The sequence below is a fragment of the Oncorhynchus masou genome, unplaced genomic scaffold (genome assembly GCF_036934945.1).
Source record: "Oncorhynchus masou masou isolate Uvic2021 unplaced genomic scaffold, UVic_Omas_1.1 unplaced_scaffold_4124, whole genome shotgun sequence".
Taxonomy (NCBI): Eukaryota; Metazoa; Chordata; class Actinopteri; order Salmoniformes; family Salmonidae; genus Oncorhynchus; species Oncorhynchus masou.
Window position 1 is genome coordinate 3,110 of NW_027010522.1, and position 15,049 is coordinate 18,158.

Here is a 15,049-nt window from a genome sequence, read left to right on the forward strand (position 1 = left end):
ATGAACTGAATCTAGAGGTGAGGTGTACATACTGCCTGATGAACTGAACTGAATCTGGAGGTGAGGTGTACATACTGCCTGATGAACTGAATCTAGAGGTGAGGTGTACATACTGCCTGATGAACTGAATCTAGGTGAGGTGAACATACTGCCTGATGAACTGAATCTGGAGGTGAGGTGTACATACTGCCTGATGAACTGAATCTGGAGGTGAGGTGTACATACTGCCTGATGAACTGAATCTGGAGGTGAGGTGTACATACTGCCTGATGAACTGAATCTAGAGGTGAGGTGTACATACTGCCTGATGAACTGAATCTAGAGGTGAGGTGTACATACTGCCTGATGAACTGAATCTAGAGGTGAGGTGTACATACTGCCTGATGAACTGAACTGCCTCCTCATACTTCATCCCGCCCTCGATCAGAGCCAGAGCCACCAGCACAGGAGCCCTGGAGGGAGAAACACAAAGAAACAGCCTTTACATGCTGCTACTAATACTGGGACTTAAAGACACAGTCAGACTGCTACTAATACTGGGACTTAAAGACACAGTCAGACTGCTACTAATACTGGGACTTAAAGACACAGTCAGACTGCTACTAATACTGGGACTTAAAGACACAGTCAGACTGCTACTATTACTGGGACTTAAAGACACAGTCAGACTGCTACTAATACTGGGACTTAAAGACACAGTCAGACTGCTACTAATACTGGGACTTAAAGACACAGTCAGACTGCTACTAATACTGGGACTTAAAGACACAGTCAGACTGCTACTAATACTGGGACTTAAAGACACAGTCAGACTGCTGCTAATACTGGGACTTAAAGACACAGTCAGACTGCTACTAATACCGGGACTTAAAGAGACAGTCAGACTGCTACTAATACTGGGACTTAAAGACACAGTCAGACTGCTACTAATACTGGGACTTAAAGACACAGTCAGACTGCTACTAATACTGGGACTTAAAGACACAGTCAGAACCTTATGGGCCCTGGTCAAAAGTAGTGCACTTAATAGGGAATATAGCGCCATTTGGGACGTTAGATACAGCATTCACATATTAAGACGGGGAATTTAAGACTTCCACTAGTGTCCTTCCTGTTATGCCCCCAGCACCGTCTCTCTCCATGTTGTCACAACACAGACAGTTCCCAGGGAATGGAGTTCATTCTGGTTTGGACAAAGAAAAGCCCTGCAGCGCGTTAAGAGCTGGAACTAGTTGTGCTGTATTTGGCCACTAATATTTACAGGTAACAAATCATTAGGAAAAGCTGTCGCCCACTTTCCCCTTTTCTAGCCTTATATGGGTTGTTGCTGTGGTTACGGTAAGTCAGTGTGGAAATAAAGAGCTGAAGAGCATAACACCACGAACACAAACACGGGACTTCTAGGAATCAGTGAAACAGATGAGGTGCCTGCCTGCATGGACATGAGACATTCAAACATATTCATCTGTCTAACTCTACCCTGTCAAGCCATATCAGCCCCCAGACCACTGAGATGTTGCAGAGGTTACCAGCTGAAAGCCAAAGACTCCCCAGCTGATTAACAGGACAACAAACAGTTCAGAGTAAAGTAAACATTGGCGCCCTGTCAAAAACCACAGATGGGTCCCAGAGGACGTCTCCAGTACGTCAGAGATAGACGGTGCTTCACCCACCCAGGGAGGGGAGGCTGGGTGGCTCCTTCAGCTAACACAGGAGGGAGGGAGAGAAGAGCCTGGGGAGGGCAGGGTGGCTCCTTCAGCTAACACAGGAGGGAGGGAGAGAAGAGCCTGGGGAGGCCAGGGAGCTGGGTGGCTCCTTCAGCTAACACAGGAGGGGAGGGAGAGAAGAGCCTGGGGAGGGCAGGGTGGCTCCTTCAGCTAACACAGGAGGGGAGGGAGAGAAGAGCCTGGGTGGCTCCTTCCAGCTAACACAGGAGGGGAGGGAGAAGAGCCTGGGGAGGGCAGGGTGGCTCCTTCAGCCAACACAGGAGGGAGGGAGAGAAGAGCCTGGGAGGGCAGGGTGGCTCCTTCAGCTAACACAGGAGGGGAGGGAGAGAAGAGCCTGGGGGAGGGCAGGGGTGGCTCCTTCAGCCAGCATATGAGGGGAGGGAGAGAAGAGCCTGGGGAGGGCAGGGTGGCTCCTTCAGCTAACACAGGAGGGGAGGGAGAGAAGAGCCTGGGGAGGGCAGGGGTGGCTCTTCCAAATAACACAGGAGGGGGAGGGAGAGAAGAGCCTGGGAGAGGTGGTGGGGTGGCTCCTTCAGCTAACACAGGAGGGGAGGGAGAGAAGAAGCCTGGGAGGGCAGGGTGGCTCCTTCCAGCTAACATACAGGAGGAGGGGAGAGAAGAGCCTGGGGAGGGCAGGGTGGCTCCTTCAGCTAACACAGGAGGGGAGGGAGAGAAAGAGCCTGGGGAGGCCAGGGTGGCTCCTTCAGCTGCACAGGAGGGGGAGAGAAGAGCCTGGGGAGGCCGGGGCTGGGTGTGCTCCTTCAGCTAACACAGGAGGAGGAAGAGGAAAGAGCCTGGGGAGAGGCCAGGGAGCTGGGTGGCTCCTTCAGCTAACACAGGAGGGAGGGAGGAAGAGCCTGGGGAGGCCGGGGAGCTGGAGTGGCTCCTTCCAGCTAACACAGGGGAGGAGGGAGGGGAAGAGCCTGGGGAGGCCGGGGAGCTGGGTGGCTCCTTCAGCTAACACAGGAGGAGGGAGAGAAGAGCCTGGGGAGGCCAGGGTGGCTCCAGCCCAACAACACAGGAGGAGGAGAGAAGAGCCTGGGGAGGCTAGGTGGCTCCTTCAGCTAACACAGGAGGGGAGGAGAAGAGCCTGGGGGAGGCCAGGGAGCTGGGGGCTCCTTCAGCTAACACAGGAGGAGGGAGGAAGAGCCTGGGGAGGCCAGGGAGCTGGGCTCCTTCAGCTAACACAGGAGGGGGAGGGGAGAGAAGAGCCTGGGGGAGGCCAGGGAGCTGGGTGGCTCCTTCAGCTAACACAGGAGGGGAATGGAAGAGGCTGGGGGAAGTCAGTGGATTGCGGAGGGGGGGCTCCTTCAGCTTACCCAGGAGGGGAGGGAGACAGGGGCTCCTTCAGCTTCCTACCAATGAGCTCAACCATTATTAGTACCAAAGTCCTGGTTTAACCTCGTTTAATGGCTCCCTATTGCCCACAGGGCTCTGGTCAAAAGTAGTGCACTATGTATAGAATAGGGTACCATTTGAGACATTTTCTCCTCTACTAGCTTGCTAATATACTCCATCGGTACAGATGTGACTCGTTGTCTCTCCTCTGCCATAGAGGACACCTGAAGGAACACCAGACAGGACAGGGCTAAAATGAGCCTGGTAACCAGATCAGTTTGTGCTTCTATTTAGTCAACTCCTCTGTTATGTTGGTTGGCATGCCAACCATAAGAACTAATGTAAGGCAAGGCCAACCGTAAGAACTAAATGTACGGCACGCCAACCGTAAGAACTAATGTAAGGCACGGCCAACCGTAAGAACTAATGTACGACACAGCCAACCATAAGAACTAATGTAGGGCACGGTCAACCATAAGAACTAATGTAGGGCACGGCCAACCATAAGAACTAATGTAGGGACACGGCCAACCATAAGAACTAATGTAGGGCACGGCCAACCATAAGAACTAATGTAGGGGCACGGCCAACCATAAGAACTAATGTAGGGCACGGCCAACCATAAGAACTAATGTAGGGCACGGCCAACCATAAGAACTAATGTAAGGCACGGCCAACCGTAAGAACTAATGTAAGGCACGGCCAACCGTAAGAACTAAATGCAAAGGCACGGCCAACCATAAGAACTAATGTAAGGCACGGCCAACCATAAGAACCAATGTACGGCACGGCCAACCATAAGAACTAATGTAGGGCACGGCCAACCATAAGAACTAATGTAGGGCACGGCCAACCATAAGAACTAATGTAGGGCACGGCCAACCATAAGAACTAATGTAGGGCACGGCCAACCATAAGAACTAATGTAGGGCACGGCCAACCATAAGAACTAATGTAGGGCACGCCAACCGTAAGAACTAATGTAAGGCACGGCCAACCATAAGAACTAATGTAGGGCACGGCCAACCATAAGAACTAATGTAGGGCACGGCCAACCATAAGAACTAATGTAGGGCACGGCCAACCATAAGAACTAATGTACGGCACGGCCAACCATAAGAACTAATGTAAGGCACGGCCAACCATAAGAACTAATGTAGGGCACGGCCAACCATAAGAACTAATGTAGGGCACGGCCAACCATAAGAACTAATGTAGGGCACGGCCAACCATAAGAACTAATGTACGGCACGGCCAACCATAAGAACTAATGTACGGCACGGCCAACCATAAGAACTAATGTAGGGCACGGCCAACCATAAGAACTAATGTAGGGCACGGCCAACCATAAGAACTAATGTAGGGCACGCCAACCATAAGAACTAATGTACGGCACGGCCAACCGTAAGAACTAATGTACGGCACGGCCAACCATAAGAACTAATGTAGGGCACGGCCAACCATAAGAACTAATGTAGGGCACGGCCAACCATAAGAACTAATGTAGGGCACGGCCAACCATAAGAACTAATGTAAGGCACGGCCAACCATAAGAACTAATGTACGGCACGGCCAACCGTAAGAACTAATGTAAGGCACGGCCAACCGTAAGAACTAATGTACGGCACGGCCAACCGTAAGAACTAATGTAAGGCACGGCCAACCATAAGAACTAATGTACGGCACGGCCAACCGTAAGAACTAATGTACGGCACGGCCAACGGGAGTCCAGAGGCTCAACTACAGAACATACATTACAAGTCTGGGCATGGCCAACCAGAATACAGCTAACTGGCATTTCACAAGACAACTGGCTACATCCCAAATGGCACCCTATTCCCTATATAGTGCACTACTTTTGACCAGGGTTCTGGTGAGCTAACTAGTAGAGATCCAATCTGAGAGGATACACTTAGACACACAATAGAAATAAACGCTGCTTCAACGTTTTTCAGACCTCAACCTCTGTGCTTTGAATAATAAACGGTGGATTAGTTGTGAAGGAGTGGCCCTTGGCTAACAGTTGACTTTGGCTTGGTTCTGTCTGCATGCTGAGAGAGGGCCCTGGCCAGGCTGTAGGAGAAGGGGAGAGACTGGTGGCTGCTGGGACAGTGGCCGTCACAGTGGGTGGAGGACACTGCAGCTGTGTGATCTTGGTTCAACTGTCTCACCCAATCAGAACCATAAGACAGAAGAGTTTTAATGATCCGTACCGTCCCAGCCCGGCAACACAGTGCACCGCCACGCAGCAGCCAGGGTCCTCACGGAACCTAGTCTTCAGCAGGTTCAGCCAATCATCTACGATCTTAGTGGGAGGAGGGGCACCGTCGTCAAAGGCCCAGTCCTGGAAAATACAAAATACATTCACATTAGAAAACAATGGAACTGTCCACACAATGTGGAAATTGGTCTTCAGGATCACATCATAAATAGTACAGTTCTGTCTCTCTGACAGAAACAGCTGATTAGCATTGGCACTCTGAGGGAGCCCATTGTTACGAGACCAAGCAGCTCTACACTGCACCCCTACCTACTTCAAACTGAGGAACCAGACAAAGCAGAATCCCCTACTGAGGGTGAATGTATTAAAAGAGTTTGTGAAGCGCTGCATGTCTGAAACAACTGGTTCCAAGCCGCTGCACACTGTGAAATGAGACATCTGTACCCACGTAACAGGGAGGAACGCAGAGTGTACCAACCTCAGTCATCTAAACATGACTCCGCAACATGAACCAACTGTCCCCACAGACAACACACTGTGTCCTTCCTACACTATTTCACTGTTCCTGCCATCTCAACAAACACCTCCCATCCAAACAGTGGGAACATTCAGTCAGCGACTGGTGGTATCTGAGGGCCTAGATTCATCTCAAATGGTACCCCTTAATTTCTATATAGTGCACTACAATAGGGCTCTGGTCAAAGGTAGTGCACAATGTAGGCAATAGGTGCCATTTGGGACACATAACATGTTCCATCAGCACCCACAACATCAGGAAAGCCTTCTGTCAACACAGACAACACTATAAGGGGTTTGTTTATAGTTGGTGCAGAACCACAACAGAGAACAGATGTGTGGTCACCTCTTCTTCACTGAGTGAACTGTGGTGAACTGTTTGTTTTCAACATTTAATTGGTTTGGCTAGTGTACATTAAAATCAGTCGGTTGGATACAATGTATTGTTCTGGCCATGTTGGGCTACCATCCTCTATAAGACAAACACTCCTTCATTGAAGGATTAGACAGTGATGGTAGATTAACCAAGACATCCAGCACCTGGTCAGATACAGACCTAATGCACCATACAGCATCAAGGATGCTCAAACCAGCTGTTTGACTCCTCCATTGGACAGATGAAGGCTTAAAGCGGAAACCATGCGTGTCTAGGAGGGATCAGTCACACTAGAGACCCATCAGACACTATCACATCCGGCCGTGATTGGGAGTCCTATAGGGCGGCGCACAACTGTCCCAGCGTCGTCCGGGTTTGGCCGGTGTAGGCCGTCATTGTAAATAAGAATTTGTTCTTAACTGGCAAACACACACAGAGAGAGAGAGTCATCTCTTATCTTCTAGTGGAGTGGGACTTCCAACACCACAATACCTGCTCCCAGGGACAAACATCTTGTGTGTTTGACAACAATGTGTTACCAAGACAACAACTCCCTTCAAAAGCCCTTGGGGGCTCAGCTGAGCCAGGGGATCACAGGCCTGGCTGGGAAAGATGTTATGATGACATCACTATTTCACACTGCCATGAATAGAAGGGTGCAACTGGGACTTTCTCTCTCAAAAAAACAAAACAATGCTGGGGTTAAGGGTCGTTCCACATGGACACTGCAGGCTGCATCCCAAACGAGTCATAGGACCCAGAGCCCAGGGTCAGACCACACCAGGGGTCGGGGACCACACCAGGGCTCGGGACCACACCAGGGCTCGGGACCACACCAGGGCTCGGGACCACACCAGGGGTCGGGGACCACACCAGGGGTCGGGACCACACCAGGGGTCGGGACCACACCAGGGGTCGGGGACCACACCAGGGGTCGGGGACCACACCAGGGGTCGGGGACCACACCAGGGGTCGGGGACCACACCAGGGGTCGGGGACCACACCAGGGTCGGGGACCACACCAGGGGTCGGGGACCACACCAGGGGCCGGGACCACACCAGGGGCCGGGATACTCATTAGTATCGTGACAAGGAAACAAAACATCAAGCGGCTGGAACGTTTTGGGGAAAACAGACATAATGTTGGAAACATCATTATGTCGTCATCCAGAGTCACATGGCTTTTCAAACTACAGCCACAACAACCTGCAGGTTAAAGGATCAACGAGTTTGGTCTGCTTCGAGTTTACATTTTTGCCAAGGAAAAAAATGTGCGATACTGTTAAGGTCACAGCCCTACCAGAACCTAGAGGATTCTGGTGCAAAGTAATGCAACATATAGGATATTAGGGCGCCATTTTGGACGACACAGGATCTATTCTACCAGTAACACACACAGCAGGACCCATTCTACCAGTAACACACACAGCAGGACCCATTCTACCAGTAACACACAGCAGGACCCATTCTACCAGTAACACACACAGCAGGACCCATTCTACCAGTAACACACACAGCAGGACCCATTCTACCAGTAACACACAGCAGGACCCATTCTACCAGTAACACACACAGCAGGACCCATTCTACCAGTAACACACACAGCAGGACCCATTCTACCAGTAACACACACAGCAGGATCCATTCTACCAGTAACACACAGCAGGACCCATTCTACCAGTAACACACACAGCAGGACCCATTCTACCAGTAACACACACAGCAGGACCCATTCTACCAGTAACACACACAGCAGGACCCATTCTACCAGTAACACACACAGAAGGACCCATTCTACCAGTAACACACACAGCAGGACCCATTCTACCAGTAACACACACAGCAGGACCCATTCTACCAGTAACACACACAGCAGGACCCATTCTACCAGTAACACACACAGCAGGACCCATTCTACCAGTAAACACACAGCAGGATCCATTCTACCAGTAACACACACAGCAGGACCCATTCTACCAGTAACACACACAGCAGGACCCATTCTACCAGTAACACACACAGCAGGACCCATTCTACCAGTAACACACACAGAAGGACCCATTCTACCAGTAACACACACAGCAGGACCCATTCTACCAGTAACACAGGCAAAACCCACAACAGGATCCATTCTACCAGTAACACACAGGCAAAATCCACAACATGATCCATTCTACCAGTAACACACACAGGCAAAACCCACAACAGGATCCATTCTACCAGTAACACAGGCAAAACCCACAACAGGATCCATTCTACCAGTAACACACAGGCAAAACCCACAACAGGATCCATTCTACTCTCTGTTCAATGTTCCAGGAAGGACAGGGATCCTGTACATGGCAAGGCCTGACCCTAACCTCACATGAAATGCCTTGAATTGCTCTGCATCCTGTTGTGGATATCTAAAGAAGTTGTGGGCATCAAGATATGGAGAAGTCACCACAACACCGAAGATACAGAAATGTCCATTTTACATGTCTGTTCTGACGCCACAGAACTCCATAATGGGTGAACCTGTTGTGACAACCTTGAGAGTAAATCTCTCCCTAATAGAATCTTCGACTGTAGAGAGGATGTGGTTAAAAATAACATTTACATCTACTAAGAGGTGAACAGAGCCGCCTGGTATGTCAACAGTAAGCTATTCATGTCGTGAAGCTCATTCCAAGTCCAACCAACGCAGCCCAGAGCTTGAGACAAGAGCTTGAGGAGGAGGAGGCAGTGTTCTAATTGTGGCCCGAAGAACGTCTTGGGCCGTTTCTCGGAACCCCCAGAACAGACCCCGTCACCATGGTATCCTTCTTCCTCTGCAACTTGACTCTCATACGACAACCAGCGAGACGTTTGGCAGAGTGTAGGTCTCAAATCTGGCAGCCTATTCCCTTCATAGTACAGTGCACTACTTATGATTAGGGCCCATACAGCTCTGCACAAAAGTAGTGCACTATATGGACACAATAGGGTGCCATTTTGGGCCACTTCCTGAATGAGTCCACAGTCCCTTTATATCAGCCAGCTGAATGTTATCACATGCTACAGAGGATGGTCTATGTTAAGTCAGTCACAAGGTGGATGGACGCACCTCTGGTACTTACCACTGTTATATATGGCCTCCAAATATACCCACACCATTACTGATACACTGGTAAGACTAAAGAAACCTGCAAAAGCAGAGACCGAGGGAGTAACATTTCTCCATATAATGCCAATAAATAACCTCTTTGAGCAACGAAGGCATCACCAGCCATGTCAGACAGAACAGCACATTACACAGCGTGCTGAATGAGACAGACAACATGGTTTTCATCTGGAGTTCAGGGAGATGTGGAGGGGAACAGGGAACTGGGTTTCACCTGCCAGCCAGTCTCTCTCAGCTGGTGGCTAATCTTCTGCTCTCTGCTGTGTTCCTATTGAAGAGGAAGCACTGAGCCAGTCAGTCAGCAAGTGTACACGGGTACGTCCCAAATGGCACCCTATTCCCTACATAGTGCACTACCTTTGACCAGAGCCGGACTCAGTCAGCCAGGATACAAGGCTCTCTCTCACACAGGGAAGAGCAGAGAGAGGACTCAGTCAGCCAGGATACAAGGCTCTCTCTCACACAGGGAAGAGGAGAGGACTCAGTCAGCCAGGATACAAGGCTCTCTCTCACACAGGGAAGAGCAGAGAGAGGACTCAGTCAGCCAGGATACAAGGCTCTCTCTCACACAGGGAAGAGCAGAGAGAGGACTCAGTCAGCCAGGATACAAGGCTCTCTCTCACACAGGGAAGAGCAGAGAGAGGACTCAGTCAGCCAGGATACAAGACTCTTTCTCACACAGGGAAGAGCAGAGAGAGGACTCAGTCAGCCAGGATACAAGGCTCTCTCACACAGAGAAGAGCAGAGAGAGGACTCAGTCAGCCAGGATACAAGGCTCTCTCTCACACAGGGAAGAGCAGAGAGAGGACTCAGTCAGCCAGGATACAAGGCTCTCTCTCACACAGGGAAGAGCAGAGAGAGGACTCAGTCAGCCAGGATACAAGGCTCTCTCTCACACAGGGAAGAGCAGAGAGAGGACTCAGTCAGCCAGGATACAAGGCTCTCTCTCACACAGGGAAGAGCAGAGAGAGGACTCAGTCAGCCAGGATACAAGGCTCTCTCTCACACAGGGAAGAGCAGAGAGAGGACTCAGTCAGCCAGGATACAAGGCTCTCTCTCACACAGGGAAGAGCAGAGAGAGGACTCAGTCAGCCAGGATACAAGGCTCTCTCACACAGGGAAGAGCAGAGAGAGGACTCAGTCAGCCAGGATACAAGGCTCTCTCACACAGGGAAGAGGAGAGGACTCAGTCAAACAGGATACAAGGCTCTCTCTCACACAGGGAAGAGCAGAGAGAGGACTCAGTCAGCCAGGATACAAGGCTCTCTCTCACACAGGGAAGAGCAGAGAGAGGACTCAGTCAGCCAGGATACAAGGCTCTCTCTCACACAGGGAAGAGGAGAGGACTCAGTCAGCCAGGATACAAGGCTCTCTCTCACACAGGGAAGAGCAGAGAGGACTCAGTCAGCCAGGATACAAGGCTCTCTCACACAGGGAAGAGCAGAGAGAGGACTCAGTCAGCCAGGATACAAGGCTCTCTCTCACACAGGGAAGAGCAGAGAGAGGACTCAGTCAGCCAGGATACAAGGCTCTCTCTCACACAGGGAAGAGCAGAGAGAGGACTCAGTCAGCCAGGATACAAGGCTCTCTCTCACACAGGGAAGAGCAGAGAGAGGACTCAGTCAGCCAGGATACAAGGCTCTCTCTCACACAGGGAAGAGCAGAGAGAGGACTCAGTTGGCCAGGATACAAGGCTCTCTCTCACACAGGGAAGAGCAGAGAGAGGACTCAGTCAGCCAGGATACAAGGCTCTCTCTCACACAGGGAAGAGCAGAGAGAGGACTCAGTCAGCCAGGATACAAGGCTCTCTCTCACACAGGGAAGAGCAGAGAGAGGACTCAGTCAGCCAGGATACAAGGCTCTCTCTCACACAGGGAAGAGCAGAGAGAGGACTCAGTCAGCCAGGATACAAGGCTCTCTCTCATACAGGGAAGAGCAGAGAGAGGACTCAGTCAGCCAGGATACAAGGCTCTCTCTCACACAGGGAAGAGCAGAGAGAGGACTCAGTCAGCCAGGATACAAGGCTCTCTCTCACACAGGGAAGAGCAGAGAGAGGACTCAGTCAGCCAGGATACAAGGCTCTCTCTCACACAGGGAAGAGCAGAGAGAGGACTCAGTCAGCCAGGATACAAGGCTCTCTCTCACACAGGGAAGAGCAGAGAGAGGACTCAGTCAGCCAGGATACAAGGCTCTCTCTCACACAGGGAAGAGCAGAGAGGACTCAGTCAGCCAGGATACAAGGCTCTCTCTCACACAGGGAAGAGCAGAGAGAGGACTCAGTCAGCCAGGATACAAGGCTCTCTCTCACACAGGGAAGAGCAGAGAGAGGACTCAGTCAGCCAGGATACAAGGCTCTCTCTCACACAGGGAAGAGCAGAGAGAGGACTCAGTCAGCCAGGATACAAGGCTCTCTCTCACACAGGGAAGAGGAGAGGACTCAGTCAGCCAGGATACAAGGCTCTCTCTCACACAGGGAAGAGCCGAGAGAGGACTCAGTCAGCCAGGATACAAGGCTCTCTCTCACACAGGGAAGAGCAGAGAGAGGACTCTGTCAGCCAGGATACAAGGCTCTCTCTCACACAGGGAAGAGCAGAGAGAGGACTCTGTGTGACTGTGTCACTCTGATAACACAACAGACAGAGGGTGGTTAAGGGCCTTATGTAACCCAGGCCTCTAGTTATCTCTACATCCCTACATTCTTCTCATCTGATGCTACCCCTTCTCTGAGAGGGTACTCGCTCTCTGTTCCCAACAACGTTATTAACTCAGAGGGAGAGAAAGGAGAGAGAGAGAGAGCGCGAGAGAGAGACAGAGAGAGAGAAAGGAGAGAGAGAAAGGAGAGTGAAGAAAAAGAAAGACCAGGTGAGAGGAGAGGATGTTGGGAGACAAGAGAGGAGTAAACCATGAGGTAAACCCTGACGCTGAGCCAGATGTGTGTGTGTGTGTGTGTGTGTGTGTGTGTGTGTGTGTGTGTGTGTTCGGGGCAGGAGGTAGTGTTTCCTCTACTCCAACACATGTGCAGCAGGGTGAGATCATGAATAACATCCTCCACATGGCAGAGAGAGGAAACAGGGTCAGTAGGAACATACTGGAGAATTTTTTTTGAAACAGAGCGAGTAGACTAGTCTCAATGGACCAGTTGAGGTACCAGTAGACTAGTCTCAATGGACCAGTTGAGGTACCAGTAGACTAGTCTCAATGGACCAGTTGAGGTACCAGTAGACTAGTCTCAATGGATCAGTTGAGGTACCAGTAGACTAGTCTCAATGGATCAGTTGAGGTACCAGTAGACTAGTCTCAATGGACCAGTTCAGACACCAGTAGACTAGTCTCAATGGACCAGTTGAGGTACCAGTAGACTATTCTCAATGGACCAGTTGAGGTACCAGTAGACTAGTCTCAATGGACCAGTTGAGGTACCAGTAGACTAGTCTCAATGGACCAGTTGAGGTACCAGTAGACTAGTCTCAATGGACCAGTTCAGACACCAGTAGACTAGTCTCAATGGACCAGGTCAGACAGCAGTAGACTAGTCTCAATGGACCAGTTCAGACAGCAGTAGACTAGTCTCAATGGACCAGTTGAGGTACCAGTAGACTAGTCTCAATGGACCAGTTGAGGTACCAGTAGACTAGTCTCAATGGACCAGTTCAGACACCAGTAGACTAGTCTCAATGGACCAGGTCAGACAGCAGTAGACTAGTCTCAATGGACCAGTTCAGACAGCAGTAGACTAGTCTCAATGGACCAGTTCAGACACCAGTAGACTAGTCTCAATGGACCAGTTCAGACACCAGTAGACTAGTCTCAATGGACCAGTTCAGACACCAGTAGACTAGTCTCAATGGACCAGGTCAGACAGCAGTAGACTAGTCTCAATGGACCAGTTCAGACAGCAGTAGACTAGTCTCAATGGACCAGTTCAGACACCAGTAGACTAGTCTCAATGGACCAGTTCAGGCAGCAGTAGACTAGTCTCAATGGACCAGTTCAGACAGCAGTAGACTAGTCTCAATGGACCAGTTCAGGTAGCAGTAGACTAGTCTCAATGGACCAGTTCAGACAGTAGCAGGCCACGTTTCACCTCATTTTGTACCTCCTGAACACCACCAGGGTCGTATTCATTAATGCACAGCGTACCAGAACTTTTGGCACCGTAGCAAAACGTCTTGCAACAGAAAAAAAAAAAAAAAGCTTTTCTCATTGGACAAATTCAGGTCGGTCCCCATTCGTTTCAGCCTGTTTTGCATCCGTTTGGTTCCGAGTGAATAGAACCCTAGTGAGAGAGTGTAGAGAAGAGGGATCCTATGTGTGTGTGTGTGTGTGTGTGTATCTTTGCGCACCATGACTGTGATGCCATCCTTCTCCAGAGGAGTCTTGTCGTAGGTGACCTCACACACCCGCACCACTGTTGTTGCACCATACTGCTTCAGGTCCTGGAAAAGGGAGAGGTAACTTCATCAAAACCATTCATGAGTCGGAGGTGTGACAATGACAGTTGTAATAACAGTTAGATTGATTTGGTAACCGCCCTGTCACATGACAGCTAGTTACAGTGGTAATACCAATCAGACCGAGTAGGATTAAGTTTTCCCTAGATGCTGATCTTCCATCAGTTCTGGGTTTTCCCTGAGAGGCTCACACTCTGTTCTTAGAACCAAGTTTTCAGGGTTAGCCAATCACAGATTGTCAACCAATTTAAATATTAATTGTCATCAAATTCCATTCATTGTGACATTTCCATTTTCACCTAACATGAATATTGATGAAGATTAGCCCTGGGCTAAGAGCGTGCAGTGTGAACCCAGAGGAGTAATCTGATTTTAGATCAGTTACCTAGGTACCACTTCTAACTCAGCAGGATTAGACGACCGAGAGCCAGAACAGTCTGGAAGATTCCTCTCCGTCTCACCTTGATGAAGGTGATAAGAGTTGTGTTAGTGGTGTTGTGTGGAAGGTTCCTCTCTGTCTCGCCTCGATGAAGGTGATAAGAGTGGTGTTAGTGGTGTTGTGTGGAAGGTTCCTCTCTGTCTCACCTCGATGAAGGTGTCGAGGGTGGCGTTGGTGGGGTTGTGTGTGATGAGGAACCTCATGTTCTTGTAGGAGACCTCGACGGGGGGAGCCGGACGGTTCATTCTGGACACACTGAGGATCCCACTCTCAGGAGAAGACGCCACGACGTCGACCCAGACCCAGGGGCCCGCACCCACCCTGACAGAGGAGCACCCAGCCCACCAGCTACACTACACTGTCCTGACACAGCAGGCAGGAAGCCAGGCAGGAAGCCAAGAAAGCAGGTCACCCCTGCTAGTCTCTCTGAGGCTGAGGAACAAACCCCAGCAACAACACCCCACCTCAGAAGGACTTTACAAGGTCCTCTCAAGTCTCTCCTGTCCAGGGTGTCGTGGGGTGCTGGGAATAGAGTGGGGGTTGGACAGGGTGAAGAGTAAGGTGCCGGGGGTGAAGAGGTAGCTGTCCGTTAGCTTGCGCTGCCCTTGGCCACCGACACTCACTACCCCATCTGGTGAGTTAGTGGGCCTGCCGTCCGTCGGTCAGTCTACAGTCAGAGTGGGGGTGTCTGGGTCTGGGTGGAGAGGGCAACCTGGCTGTGGGCATTCAGGGGTGGGAGGTGCAGCAGGGCAACAGGGCCATCCTCCCCCCGGGGGGCCTGGGCTCAAGCGCTGAGATGTTGGGCGTGGCAGTAGTCACCGCTCCCTGCAAGAACTCCA

General features: G+C 50.8%; 1 protein-coding gene across 1 annotated transcript; it reads right to left on the minus strand.

The window, feature by feature from the left end:
- Window positions 1-339: 339 nt before the first annotated feature.
- On the minus strand, window positions 340-14,775 carry LOC135534903 (protein tyrosine phosphatase type IVA 3-like; the record flags this gene model as incomplete). The annotated part of the gene is made up of 4 exons (XM_064961707.1): window positions 14,357-14,775; window positions 13,664-13,756; window positions 5,279-5,409; window positions 340-452 (listed from the first exon to the last, which is right to left on the minus strand). Coding segments are annotated over exons 1-4 (436 nt in total), but the record flags the coding sequence as incomplete, so codon positions are not given.
- Window positions 14,776-15,049: the final 274 nt, after the last annotated feature.